Source organism: Tyto alba, unplaced genomic scaffold (genome assembly GCF_018691265.1).
Source record: "Tyto alba isolate M040663 unplaced genomic scaffold, T.alba_DEE_v4.0 Super-Scaffold_8, whole genome shotgun sequence".
Classification (NCBI taxonomy): Eukaryota; Metazoa; Chordata; class Aves; order Strigiformes; family Tytonidae; genus Tyto; species Tyto alba.
In genome coordinates, this window is record NW_024881329.1 from 15,398,882 (window position 1) to 15,414,144 (window position 15,263).

At 36.0% G+C, this 15,263-nt stretch overlaps 1 protein-coding gene across 5 annotated transcripts in view; it reads right to left on the minus strand.

The window, feature by feature from the left end:
• GAS2 (growth arrest specific 2) overlaps window positions 1–15,263 on the minus strand; it is a 95,774-nt gene that overhangs the window by 65,502 nt on the left and 15,009 nt on the right. For all 5 annotated transcript variants that reach the window (XM_042785365.1, XM_033006948.2, XM_033006947.2 and 2 more), the window contains one exon: window positions 12,301–12,425. In XM_042785365.1, coding sequence (XP_042641299.1) covers window positions 12,301–12,425 — 125 coding nt within the window. The remainder of the gene's footprint in view (window positions 1–12,300; window positions 12,426–15,263) is intronic.

Here is a 15,263-nt window from a genome sequence, read left to right on the forward strand (position 1 = left end):
TAAAAGTTAAGATTTTGTTCATGACTTTGTTATCCTAAGTGCTTTGTCCAAGACACAGCTAGCTGTCCACATAGCAAAAATGAAAATAGTGGCTAACATTCCAAAAAAGATGGGGTTAATAAATAGCTATGAAAAAAATAATTTAACGGAAACAGTACAAGTCCTACTTCTAGCACTGTGTTAGGAAGCCAAGGAATACAAGAGATGATTCAATTCATATACAGTGCACCAGACAACTGGGATACCCACAAGCAAATAATGTCAAAAATTAGCAAGGCACAATCTGCATTCACCATCTTAAGCACATTCCATTACTTGACTATTGTCTAATTTAAATAGTCAAGGGTCATGCCCATTTCAACATACGGAGGCAAAATCATGATGTCTGCCAGATTCAGAAGGCCACCTATGAGAGGCTGGCTATTGGGCCACTGGATACACACAGAGACCAGCAACCAGGAACCTTCCACCAGGGAGCAGGTGAGGCACAACCCATGGAAGATGACAAAAAAAGCCCGTTTAAACAGATGTCAGACACTGTTCTTGCCCAGTACTCAGTTTGTGTCTTTGAGGATGGGATTAAGTCACTATAGTCCAAAGGCTTGGAGAGGTCTATAAATTGACTTTCAAAACTTCCAGACATCTAACTCTATAACATGTCAATTCCTACTGACAAGTTCATTTTTATTAATAGTCTATCAAAGATCTTGTAGAAGTAATTTACAAACTCCAGGAACATAGGCACCACAAATAAAAAGCCGTTAATTCTACTTATCTACAGTCTGAAAAGACTAGCAGGCCAAATGCAAAAATCAGAGGAGGTTTGGGTTTTTTCTAATGCTGTAATAACATTGAAGAGAGAGACTAGCATTAAATATCATTACAGAGAGACTGCAGTAATAATTGAAAAAAAAAAAAAGTTTAATCAAAATTTTATAAAGAGAGAAACTAAGACAGAGAACTAGGAAAGTCATGGCAAAGACCTCCTTGAATTGTTCCTGAAAACAAATGCAAGGGGCAAAGCCTCGAATTCAATAGTTCATTCCCCCTCAGTAAATTTCCTACAATTTTCTAAATTTTCGTCCTTAGACCCCTGATTTTCAGAATTTATATTTAGACTGAGATTTTTAAAAGTTATTTCATAATAGGTTTCTTAGATAGTATCTGTTTAGAACAGAATAGGGCAATTCTCACAGTTGCTCTCTCAGAGGACAATTACACCTTACCTTTCACGTGATCATGAGCTTTTCCCTATCACAATTACCGAAGTCAGCACTGAATTAACATAGAGTTAGTTGAAGGAGTTGAAGAATCCTAGTTTCTGAATTACCCTCATTTATATTATAATTTAATTAGAAAAACAGGAGGATTGCATTTGAGTAAGTTGTTTGTGGCTATTTCATTGTCACACAGCATGACCTGTGAATGAACATGGCAACTACATGCCTAAGTAGCAATCTTATGATATAATTATATTATAATATGAGATATAGACTGGTCAAATCTGAGTGGATTTTCATAGGACATATTTCTAAAAGCATCTTATTAACCCACAATCACACCTTATCAAATGTTACATTCTTGAAGGGGATATGATTCTCTCAAAGTTAAACATGAAAAATATTGAATTTTGGCAAAAACAACTCATTTTAGTCTCAGAAATTTTAAAATCACTTTTTCCACTTAATCATTCCAGAAGAACACAAGCTAAAGACAATGCTTAGAAAATTTCAATAGGAATAGCTAAAGTCCATCAAAACACACTATAGGTTCTAATATTTCATATATAAAGATATTTCCATACTTTCACTTGCAGTATGGTGTAATACAGTTCACATAGGCAACATACTACTTTGATCTATGGAATTTTAGTGGGTAACCTTTCACTGGCAGTCTGAATAACAAATGTCAGAAGCCATTCAAATTCCTTGATGTAATAATTATAATGCTGGATATACTACTGTATTACAGTCATGCCTCATCTTCCTTTTCCTCCTATTTTTCTCTCAATGATCAATCTCACTCTTTGTGACTTTTTGAAGTGTGAGGCGGGGTGGGGGGCTCCCAGCCTGTTCTGTAAGATTAGTTCCAAATGGTGCTTTACCTAACATGAGCCAAGTGTCAAGGAAGACTGTGATAAAGATCTATGCAGTCTAAAGGAAGACAGAATTTTTTCAGATAGTTTATCTGTTCATTTTTTGGATTTCCAGATGTTTAACAAAGATATAATTTTTATGCAGATGATGAAAACATTCAGAAAGCATTTCACATGTAGCTCAGTGCAGGTAACACTGATTCTCCAAAGCTCTGTATGTTAAATTTTTAAGAAAAAAATGCATCTTTGCCTTTATGATAAAGAATCTGATTTTCTGTTAGTTTTCCAATTAGAAACCACAAGGAAACTTCTAGAGCCCTGGGAATTCTAAGCTGGCGCAGAATTTTAAAATGTCCATGATTTGAAAAACATGTTGGAATGTTAATCTATACAGCCAAATTTCCAAACCAGCCTTAAATCAGCCTCTAAAGTTGCAAACAAAGCCCTACTGTATACTTAAAGCATTTGGGGCCAATTTACATCTACAAGCCCAAATGGGAATACATGTTTATTTAAATAAACAAATTAGACATAATTATGATATCTTTAAACTAGTGCCTATGCCTCACAATGACTTCTGTTGTCTCTTTTTGCAATGCAGTCATGACTTATGGCTGTATATTCACTATTCCCATTGTTTCAGAAATTTTGGCTCATTATTGTAAATTCAAGACTCACTGTTCATAAATGGACCAGCTTCTGTCGTTCTTGGTTATTCATGATTCCCTAAAAGCCATTAATACTAAGTTTGACCTAAGAATTGCACAATTAGTCCCAAAATAGTTGGACTAAATTATATTTTTTCAAGCTTTTAAAAATACCTGCTAATTTCCATTCAAGTCCCTAATCTTACATTTCTGCTCCAGCCTATTCCTAATAGTATAGATAAAAATCCACATAGAAAGATGTTACAAAAATTTTTACAGTTTGCTTGAATGACTTAACAAAATAAATAATAGGAATATTACAATGCATTTCACATAAGAGGCAAAATCCAGCAAATATAAAAATGCCTGTTTCTATACTTCTCTCAGAAAATATGCCATCCCTACATGCAGTACCTGGACTGAAGTAATGTAAAAAATTTTATGAAAACTTCCAGTTTTAATGCAAGTTTGATGAAGTGTCTAAGAATTAATATTCCATACAAACCAAATGTTATTTAAATATCTCTGAAAAAAGCTTGAGATGTCTTCTAGTTACATGATATTACTAGAAATCAAAGTTTGGTTCTCCTCTTGATCTGATTTGCAGTCTGAATCATTACGATACATTCCAAAGCAAGAGCTAACAGACAGTTAACTGATTAAATCTGCACTGCTTTTTCCATGACAATTACCTTGAAATGCAAATTCTGATTATTTCTGCAGTTTCAAATAGGAGCAGAAGGAGGGTATGCAGGAGAATCCCTCCCTCAGAGTCCCTCAAGAGCAAGGCCAATTCACACAGGGATTAATTGTGCTCCAGCCAAACAAGGCAACAAGACATGTTTTCCCAAGGACAAGAAGTATCAGTGGGAAGAACGATCTGGAGAGACATGATGTCTCAGTGTTCCTTCCAGGATTGCATAGCTCTGCCCCCACCACAGTGCATGGCTTGAAGTGCACCTAAAGCTTATATGAAGTTTTTCAATGTATTCACCTGGAAGGTGTCAAGCAGACAACTATAAAATATCCTGAATTTGTTCAGAAACCTCCTTTTATGATCTGGTGAGAAACAGAACTTATTCTACCACGCAATCCTCCTGCAAGCAGAAAAGCTTTAGTTGTACGAGTTCTTTGCTGAGGCATACAGGGTTTGTCCACATGACCAGTTGCAGGCAAATCACAGTATCTGCACAAAACCTGGTAGCAATCCAGTTGAACATAAGCTCAGCAAGCTATTGACATGTCTGAGAAAGGTACAAGGAATTCTCTAACAAACAGCTTTACAGTCTTGTGGAAATGATTCCTTCCAGATGGATTAGCACTTGTGAGTCATTTTGCAAGATTATTCTTTTCCTCTCATATCCACATCAGTGTACCATGATAAAGATTAATACACAAAAAGACAACGCTACACTTTTTTTTCCCCTCCCAAGTAATTGAGGGCCCTATCTACACTGTGTATGATTAGAAATTGGCTCCACATGATTTTACTGCAAAACAAAAGCCTCCAGAAAGTACAAGTGTGCAGACAAGCAAATTGCTGCCCCAGACCACAAAGAATCTGTTCATAGCCTAAACACATTCATGCGATTCTCAGCTGGAGAGTCAGATTTATAATTTACAGAGAGCACCTGAACATGGCTCTGCTATAGCTGAGCACTCTTTACACTAGGCAGACAGGCTCAAGGCACCCAGTTTACAGAATACTGTATTTGCTGGGAATCCCTCACATCTACAGGACAGCTTGAGAAACTGAAGCCTACAGTAAAAATAAAACCACCATGCTGATTAAATCGGACTTTCAGCTTGGCCATCCAGGGTCTAAGAAGAGCAAGGTCCATATACTTCAAAGGAAGACACTTCAAAGCAGACCAAAAAAAAAATAGAAGAGACCATCCAAAGAGAAAATGTATTCTTAGCCCTTTCAATTTGAACTTGAATTACACTTTTAGGCATGAAAATTTTTACCCTTTCCAAATTTAAAAAACATTGAAGCAATTCTCTCTATTGTACCTATGAGTGTTCTCATAGCAATCACACATATCTGATTCTGTTTAGGAATCTGTTCAACTTATTCTTAATTGGGAATAGTTTGATGCAGTCAATTCAACAAGTATTCTATTTCAGAAAGACCAAATGGAAGGAAATTATGAATTTACTAATTTTCATTGCACAGCACCTCAATCATTTGCCAAGAGGAAGATTGCCTCAGGGCAGGATCTTTTGTACTTGAAGAAGAAAAATCAACTTATCTGGTTTGACCTATTTTTTGCATTTTAATATCCTGAATAATTTTGAAGTACACCCACTTTTTGACATCTTCAGTAAGGGAAGCTGAAAGAGCTTCGGTGTTGATTTTATGAACTATGACACCTAGCCCAAATAATTTTTAACTAGTATCCTCATTTTTAAGAGCCCTTCAGAAGTACTGTGGTCTTTACTCCTTTATTCCAGTTTAGTTAGATCTTTAACTACTGAATCTTTGAATTATGCCAAGCACAGCCTGCCTCCTGTCCACCAGCCAAGATATCTGCTTGAGGAAATTATTAAATATTTCCCTTGTTGTCTTCCTGGTTTGATATTTGATCAGTTTGGATGAAAATACACCAATATGGCCTGTTATACCTTCTACAATTTGTCAGATGTATATAGTCTTCTGTAAACAAAAATAACAGTTTAATGTTACAGTATCTGTACAAATGTCTCACCTTGACCAAGACTTGAATGGATCTTCCTGGATTACTTACAAATGAGGGTTACAGTAGCCTAGTCCTTTGTCATTTAACGTATGTGATAATATATCAGTATGAAGATACACAAGATTTTCTAAAACCAAATTTCTTCATTTCTAAACTGCTGCCAGACACTTTGCTTTCTTTGATGATGCATGCCTTGGAGACTCTGAGGCATTTGTTTCTCTTCGTGAACCTCTAGGATTCTGATAAATTCTCCATTCACATAATTCCCTTCATGCAAAGGAATGACTGAAAAGATAGAACAATCATAAACATATGTTTTTTTCTTATAAATTGTTAGAGCAATCCCAGAGCTGTTACTCAATCCCAGTTCTCACTGGTTTAGGATGTGAGTCAAACAAACCCTAAACCACTGGTCCAGATCCTACTTTAGGAGGACCAGGTTCCCTATGTTTGCTCATGTCCTCATTGCACAGCAGACACAAAGCTCTTTGAAGCAGTCAGTTCAGCAGTAAAGGTTTGTTTTCTATCTACCTTTAAAGAAACATGAGTTTCCATGTTTCCTGTAAATGAGAAGTCAAATACCAATTTGTTTTCATAATGGGAACTACCTAATACTACTCTCAGCTCACCAACTGGAGCGGCAGTACTCAAAGCACTTCATAATGTTCACAAATCAAGTCACTATTATACAGTGAACAGTATTCCCAGAGTACAGATGCGTAAAATGAAAGCATGGAGATGTATTCTCTGAAAAGAAAACAGTAAGATTACAGCTGAAATGGGAAATTAACTTGGCCCCTAGTTTATAATCTTGTCCTTTTGCCATAAGAACCTTCTTTCCATATTGACAGAATCCAAGTCCGTTCCCTGGCTTTTCAAGTCCGTCAGTTTACAGGATTCTGCCTCTATTTCCACAAATATACATAATTCTCTTTAAAAACATAAACATCTTGACATTTAAATCAAACTGTGAGTTTTCAGTTGTGAAACTGATGAATTGTTTTGTCTCTGAGATCCAACTTCAATATCAGAACTTAAAGGCAAAAAATTTCCATCCCAAATAGCAGTTCAGATACCTTAATTGTAACTCTGAAAACACAGAATGTGACTCTCAAAGGGCTCTCGCTAGGCCAAAAATAATCTTAGGTAAACCTGCATGACTCTGAGAAGCCAATGCTGTCACAGTGATCTACACCCACCAAGTATCAAATTTGCTAAGTACATTTCCCAGGAGTAAGTGAAAGCTTTGGATATGGAACAAGTGCAAAATAAACTTCAGATACTAGGTCTATGGGTAAAACATGGACAGATTCTCTTAATGTTAGGAAATAGTAATTTCTGCACATACATGTTCATGTGTTTGATAGACAGTTTCAATGGAAGCAGAGATGCCCATCCAAGGACAAAATTTACTCACTGTTTTCTACACAACAGCTTTATTTCAGTGCACATTCAGTTTAATCTGATTAAATCAGCCCCCTTTGGAAGAATAAAATTAAATGCACATTTGAATTAGGCATTCTAGGACTTAAGAAATATTTGCATCTGGATTTATTTTGTACTTACTTGTATTTTTTTTTTTAAGTCAAATAAAATCTAGATCACAGCTTCCTGAAAATTAGGTTGAATTTTAGATTCCAATTCATAATTCAAAATTATCTCTAAGAGAGATTGAGTTTATATTTATCTGATTAACCCCTGAGAACTCAGAGAAAATGGATGATTCAGCTTCAACCTGTTTTCATTCATTTGCCATGAAAACATTGTTTTCAGTAGAATGTTCATAAATATATAGGCAGCTTCAAGGATGGTGGGCAGACTACTATGCCCTGCCTATTAAAATGGTGATAACTATTAACACAATTTATTTATGTTTATTTTAAAATCTTAATTAATGTGCTTACTCAACTAAACCCAAGCAAATGTGTGATCTGTGCATACTGCACATGCCTTGATGCTCTGAATTTGTTTGTACAGCTGTGAAATTCTCAAATTAACTATCTGTCAGGAAAAGTTTAATACTGCCAGGAGAGCATGGAGATGAAATCCAAGCCAATGGAAGAAAATTACAAAATGGCATCCTGTGACATGAATCACTTTTACAGAATAACTCCTGCTATAATAATAAGTCTGTAGCTTCTAGACAGTAGATCATTAGCAGCAGCAGCACAGGTAGTTCCAACAACTTACTACCATACAAATCTTGAGCATTTATTAAGATTGATAGCCATCATCTCCTTGTCATTTTATAAATCTACACAATTAGATTTATTTATGACTGTAAAAGCTCCAAAAAGGGGAAAAAAAATGACTTCTTTAAAAATATATCCTACAGTCGGACCAGTCTAGTACTGCCCTCCCTGTTAAAAATATCCATTTTCATTTAAAACCCAAAGTTTTGTCTGCCTGAAGCAAAGGATCAGATGCGACATCAATGTTTTCAGAATTATCAGGTTTTGAAGCATGATTTAGCTGTTTAATCATGAAGAACACTGTCTCCTGGGATTTGCAAAAGAACCTAGCACCTAACATCCTTTGAAATGAACAACTGTTAAATGCTTCATCTTTAGAAACCTACATGCTTTTAATAACTTACCACTGAGTGATTAACAAATCAAACACCAAAAGATTAGGGAGCTAGACTCATGGAAGACACATTCAGAGTATCTATTATGTTATCCAAAAGTGCCTATCATGGCATTAAGTTCAGACGAGCAATGAGCAGAGACTGCACAAATGGCACCAGAGGCTGCCAAACTCCACTGCTCTCAATCACACATTACTCCCCTGGATAACAGATACCAAAGCAGAGTATGACTCAGGTGCTATTTTTAGCCGCAGGCATTCAATCCAAAAGAGGCGTCTTTAGACAGGAACAAAAAGTACAAATTTAATTTAATGTCTTTAAAGTTTGACCCTTGTGAAAGAATAGATTTGCCCATGTCCACCTGCACAACCAGCAAGGTAATCAGTCCCAAGAAGCAATAACACATAGGAGTGACCCTACTGGGTCAGCTAAAGGTTCATCTAACCCAGATGCAAACTGGCCATACGTAACCAGGGAAGACTAAAACCATAGCAAACATGTTACAACACTCAGTACCTTCTCAAGTTCCAACCATTTTCAGCTATGGGGAATGCCTCATCTAGATGAGGTTTCTATGTATTCAGCCTTCTAAAAGATCTCTTTTCCATTACTTTATTCAGTGTTTTCTTGAACCCACATAAACTTCAGCACTCATTGGCAAGAAGTTTCCAAATGGTTCACAAAGACCCCTTTTTGTTTGTTTGACTCCTGCTAGCTTCATTCCAAGTCCTATGGTTTTTCTACAGAAAACACTGAACAACTGTCATGCCAGCCCTGATTCTGCAGGTGCCATCATATGCCCCCATGCTACCTCTTTCCACACTGAAGAATCCTATCCTACTCATAAGTCACTCATAAGAAGCTACTCCACTGATCTCCTTCACTCATAAAAAGTTACTCCTTTGTTGCATTCCCCCGACTTCTAAGGAAAGAAGACTTTACTTCGGCATCACACACCTTTATAATCTGTTTTTCAGTTATTTAAAGATGTATTCACAAGTCATATTACCAGTCACTTCCTAACTCTTTTGAAAATCTCCCCAGTAACCAGAACTGTCTCCACAAGACACAAAAAGGAAATGGTTATATCAATACTACCATCTTTTTCCTGATTTGGAAAACTCACTATTTTGGGAGACATAACTTTTTTAGTTTATGCTTTCCTGATTTATTTCTCACTCAAAAAGGCTGATGCTGATGGAGGGGGTCCCTGAAAGCTGAGGAAAGTTCAGTCCTCTCTAATAAGAAAGGGAATGATACAGTCCTGTTAAGAAACAAACTGCAAAACTTAGTGATTAGAAACATACTGCAAAAGCAGTTAACCCAGAAGCAACAGGATTTAACCTCTGCCGTTCTACAGAGTACTGCAAAACGAACATATGGAATTACAGCAAAGAACTGATGAGTCAGTGCATGCAATATTATTTTTTAATGTCTTCTTACATATGTTGCTATAGCTGCTAAACTGGCCAGACATCCCCAAAGAGATGCACAAGTGAATTCATGATCAGTAGTACATATGAAGCAGAACAAGATACATCATCTTCCTCTAAGACAAAACTAAATCTAAAATATTCTATGGAGTTTTGCCATCTAGGAAGTAGTTCACATACAAGGAAAAACTTCACTTATAAGAACAGATGATATCTTCAAGCTTCTGGAGAGACTTTGTAAGATTATACACATACACCCATTATAGCCTTATCCTGTCTCGTTACCCAACTGTAACCTGGTGCTACCTGCAAGCTCATCCTTCTGGCAGCCACTCATTTTATATCACTCTGCTTCCATCAAAAAAAAAAAAAAAAAAAATTAAAATTACATATCTGGATAAAAAAAGCACATTATCTATTTTGATAGTGGCTGAACTCTGTAGAAGTCAGCAGTTTCTTCCAGCTGCCAGTGAAATCACCAGGGCACCTGGGTGAAAGACCATAATGTTTCCATTTTCCTGTGCACAGATTAATAGCCAAATAACTTAAAAATTCCACAAGTATTATTAACAGAGTGCATAATAATGATTCAGAGGAGGATTGTGGAATTCTTACTGTGCTAAATTTCATACAGTATAATCTTATAAATTTCCTTGGCACCACAAGTCAAATTTTCCTGTGTGTAGACTAGTCCTATTGCCTAGGACTGCTACACAGGGAATTAAAATCTGAAAGGATGAATAGCTCCCTAATACTCTACAATGACACAAATCTATTACTCTGCCATTTCCTTGAATTCTTACTACACTAAGTATGAAATAACATACGTTGAGAAAATAGCAGTGGAGCAGAATATTTCCCCTTTAAGTGCACTGCCTGTTATACCAGTTTGACAAATCTAAGTAATTACAATATATGGGATTACAAATGTCTAATTGGCTTCTAATGTAACTTAGGTTCATAAAAAGGGGATCAGCTAATTAAGTAAGGAAGGCCATATTTTCAGCTGAGGAAGTTAATACAAGAAAGGAGCTCTACCTCTTTTCTGTAGCAAAACACAGAACAGCCAAACATTGGTACATTTCTGGGTTATCTTTCCAAATGGTCACTCTCACCATCAGACAAAAGTCTGATAATAAAAAGAAAACAACAAAAACAACAAATCAACCAAACTCCCAAAAGACAGTAGTTGGATATCTAACAAAAACATATTGTTTGAATTTCCGAATATTCACTAAAACTTCATAGTAGAATTTATGACTGTTCTTTTTCCTGAGAATTTTATAATACACATGGCTTTCTGAGGTATCAGTCTATAAAAAAATGCTTTACACTTTATGATTTAATTGATTTTCTAGTATGCCAGCTGGGCAAGATATGAAAAGGGAATGCTTTAGAACTGTGTAGCCAAGTTTACCGTTTGGGTATTCACTAAAGCTTTTAGTAGTTTTTGTCAATAATGTTACCCTTTGTTTGTTTAAAGGAAAAAAAAACCAAAACAAATAACTCTTCTTTCTGCCTAGCTAGTTCCTAGGCTCAAATGAAAAGACTGACATAAGTATTTTCTCGACTTGGGAGCTCCCATGACACTAGCAGGCCACCACTTAGGTGAAGACAAGCTGGGCCATATTACAAAGAGGAACTCAGAAGTCATCCAGTACTTCTACTAACCCAACTGCGATTATAATTTGAAATATGAAATATGAGTTGCAGCTGTCTTTTCCCCCTTTGTGGAGGAAGGCTTCCTTCTTTCTCTACTTAACTTCTTATCCTTCTTCCCAGCTATCTCTTCCTTTTTCTTTAGAAAAAAACCCAAAGCAAGCAATCAACGCTCCCCTCACATCCCCCAACACACAGAAGATAAAAAATAATTAAATAAATAGAGTCTGCCTTAGTCCAGATAATTCCTTCCACAACAAAAATTATGAGCTTGTAACCAAGAAAAACAATGTATGCAGCTGCAGCTGACACAAGGCTGTCAAGTTCTCAGAACAGCTGATAACATTTATGCTGTGCCCTAATTTCTGTTACGCAGTAGTTATGAAAAGATCTAGAATAGAAGATGCATTATGTGATTTCTGCTCTTGGGCTCTTTTTTACCTACTGTTTACTTGCCTGTTTCAGCTTTCAAGGAAGATGTATCAAGAAAAATAAGAACAGTTGCACTGTAAATGAAGTGTCAACTATTTAACTTCTCTCAGAAAGAAACTTGCTACACTCTTGAATTTCTCCTAGTAAGGTTGTCTTATGAAACTCATTTCAATTGAAGGGACACTGCAGTCAAGCAAGATCTTAACCTGTTCTTTGCAAAGCTCTTCACAAAGACCTTACCAAGGTTCACATTTTCCACATCCTCTCTCCACATTTCCATCATCCCTGAAACTCTTAACTGAACCCCTTCCAGTACACCAGCAGGACCTTTAAACTCAACGCACCAAAACTAACTATAGAATTTTATTATTGGCCTCCCCAGAGCTGTTGATGGAGGAAAAGGCACCTCCCACAGCTACTTAATATTCCCCTTGCAAATAAATACAAGGATCACATTTTCTATTAGCTACTACATCACACTGCTAGATCTTGTTCTGTGTATTATCTGCCACATGCTACAAGTCATTTTTTGAGTAACTGCCTCTCACAGTTACTTTAATATTTACTGAAGATATATTCATTCCCACAATTTTATATTGTCATTTTTCTGCACAGAGCAATCACCTCCCTGAGCATTTGCAGAGCCTCCACAAATGAAATCTCTTAACTGCACAAGAAAGGTCAGTACCAAAACAATCAGATACCTCAGATACTGATAACACATGCTAGAACATTTACCGACACTTACTTTGCCAGGCTTGTTTGCATCAAAGCTGTTTTCTTTAAATTTCTCCTGCAGGGTCTCAGCTAACCGACAAAGTAAGGCACCATTATCCAATTTCTCCATAAATGTTTCTGCTGTTATTTCTCTACCTGAACAGCAAACAGAAAGTTAACATGGCAGAAAGCATGCAACAGTATTGACTACATTTGTATAAAAAGAGAAATCAATAAATATATTGGCAACAATTTGAAATACACTGTAACTGAAAAACTTGCATTACTTTGAATATTTAGTGAATAACTTCACTACTACTTCACTGGTAGACATACAGGAAATTATTCAAAAATAACAAGCTTTTTTTGAGAAAGTATTTGAAAAATGATTCTAAGATAACAGACATATCTCACTTTACTTGTGAGATTCCACTGCTTTTAGCATAGTGCTTTAAAAGACACAGAACAGCAGACAAAGGGTTTACACCAGTGTGCATGGGTAGCTATAGTGTAAGAGTTGCTAATACTAGTGCAGCTTATTTTTTAGCAGAAATAGAAAACCACGTGAAGAAGTATTGTAGTTTGTTGTTTTTTTTTTTTTTTTAATTTAAGACTTCATCCTGCAAGAAGTTGACAACTGCTATGCTCCTTTGAAAGAGCTTTTTCAGTAGCCAGGTATATTTACAAAAAGGGAAAGAATGAAATTTCACATTATGTATCTACTTGCTACACAGATTAAAATTTTCACCCAAAGAACAAAGCCAAATTACTCTTATTTGAAAATGTATCAATTATTATCATGCTAGATGATGCTGTATTGTTGCTGCCAGAGGTCATTCTCCCTGGCTACAGCAGAGCAGATGACCTTCCATTACACCGTAATTACACCCTTCTGGCAGGGCAGATCCCAGGAGTCCCACAATGAGATGTCCATTCTGACCAGGCTGGGCAGGCCGGGTGAGAAGGGAATCATTTACTGCCCTAGACTACACTTCCAGGATCTTAACATTATTTCCAAGTAAAAATACTCCCATTTTTTACTCAATGTTTTCCATTTTCGCATTTCTACTGGAAAATTCACCTTCTCTTTGGACAGTTTTTTGACCAGAAGCTCTATTTTTCAGCACTCTTACCTTCTACTAATATCAAGAGAGCATCAAGGACTAATTCTTGCTCTTCCTATTAAGACAGGATGTATTTATTTTTGGTGATATTTACATAAGTCATTTGGGAACAGGAATAATACTATCAAACCGTTTTTCATAGGTTGTTACACAGCAATCATCAGTAACAATACTCTACCCTGCCAAAAAAAAAATTTAAAACTGAAGTGAGAGTGGTTCCTCATCCCATCCAGATCCACTCCTTCTCCTGAAAACCAGCCTGTTAGCAGGCAGGACAACAGGTAGAAGTCTGCCCACTGCTAGTTGGGTTTTTTTGACACAGATTTTTTTGACCAACAAGCAGCTGCCTGACTAAACCAGGGGATTTTTTGGTTTTCTAGTTAGTTTGGGGAAATTTATTTTTCATCAGATGTCTGGAAACTGAAAACATTAATCTGTTTAGAACAGGTTCACGACATTTTTTTGTCAAAAAAACCTAGTAAAAGTCAATTTAGAAAAGTAGTAAAGCTTTTGTATACCTTTTCATTCAGATGAAAAGGGAAAACTAACTTTCCAAAGTAACAAAAATTAAGTACATAATCAAAAATTCATATTGTATATCTGCAATATATTGCTGGGACATTTTAATCAGACAGTCCATGTCACTTATAACACTGAAGACAGCAGTATTATAAAGCAGTATGATTACAAAAATGCTAAAGGAAAGTTTCTCTAGACCCTAGCCTGAAAACTGTTAGATACTTCAACATGCTTTGGGAAAAAAATTGTTAGTTTGGTCAGTTAAAATCAAAAACTAAGATAAAGATCTCTGCAGCAAATCATCTTCAGATACAACAGTAGACATATGTTTGGTTGAAGTTAAACTTGGGCTTTCTAGCACATTTCTATTTCAGAATTATCTGTTTAATGTGAAGATTTTTCTCCTTTTTATTCCCTCTTAACTCTCTCTGTCATATAGCCCGCTTTATAGCTCCTGTATACCTAAATGACTTCTCCAGGCAAAAGAGCAGTAGCAGCACTGCAGACATTCAGTGGAGCTTGTACATAGCTGACAATACTTTAGCAGTGCCTCCAACTCAGCTGAAGCCATGGCTGAAACTGCAGTAGCCCACAAATAAAAAAGTGAACTCCTCGGCACCTCAAAAGCCTTCATCACCATTCTACTCTACATATTCTCCCATTTTCTCCATCGGCATTTTTGGCAAGAGGTATAGAGCCATTAGAAAGTGAAATTTGAAAAATAACTGTTATAGGAACTGCTTTATTTTTAATAGAGTATTGCATTTTATAATAAACTCGTTTTCTTCGATAAAAATATATGAAATATTTTTTATCCACTCAAGATTTTTATTTTATTTTGGAAAGCATAATTTTTCACACAGAAAAAAAAAAAATCACATCCTACATATCTATTTCTCTTTACACTGACATGGAGAAATTCTATATTCTTCTGCTATTTAGCAATACGCTTATACTGTTTTAAATGCCAAATAGCATTAGCAGTTTGGTCACTGCATATTGTACACTAAGCTGGAGTATTTTAGTTCTGTTCCCTTTTATGAAAGCTGAAAGAATGAGTTTTGCATTGAACATCTGTATCCAATGAAAAATATATTAGGTGTCAGCTTTCAATTCACTGTATTTTATGGCTCCAAAAGGTGGCATTTCTTTGCTGAAACAGACACTCTGACATATTTAACAGTTGAAATGTATTGATTCAAATGAGAGTAATGTTCATAGCCTGAGGAAAAAAATGGCTCTGTATATTTGTATGGAAAAAGCATTAAACTCCATTAAAAATGTATAACTCCCCCTATAATTACAAGAAAGCAGTTGCAATGTTTTTATAGAATGGTAATAACATTAAGTA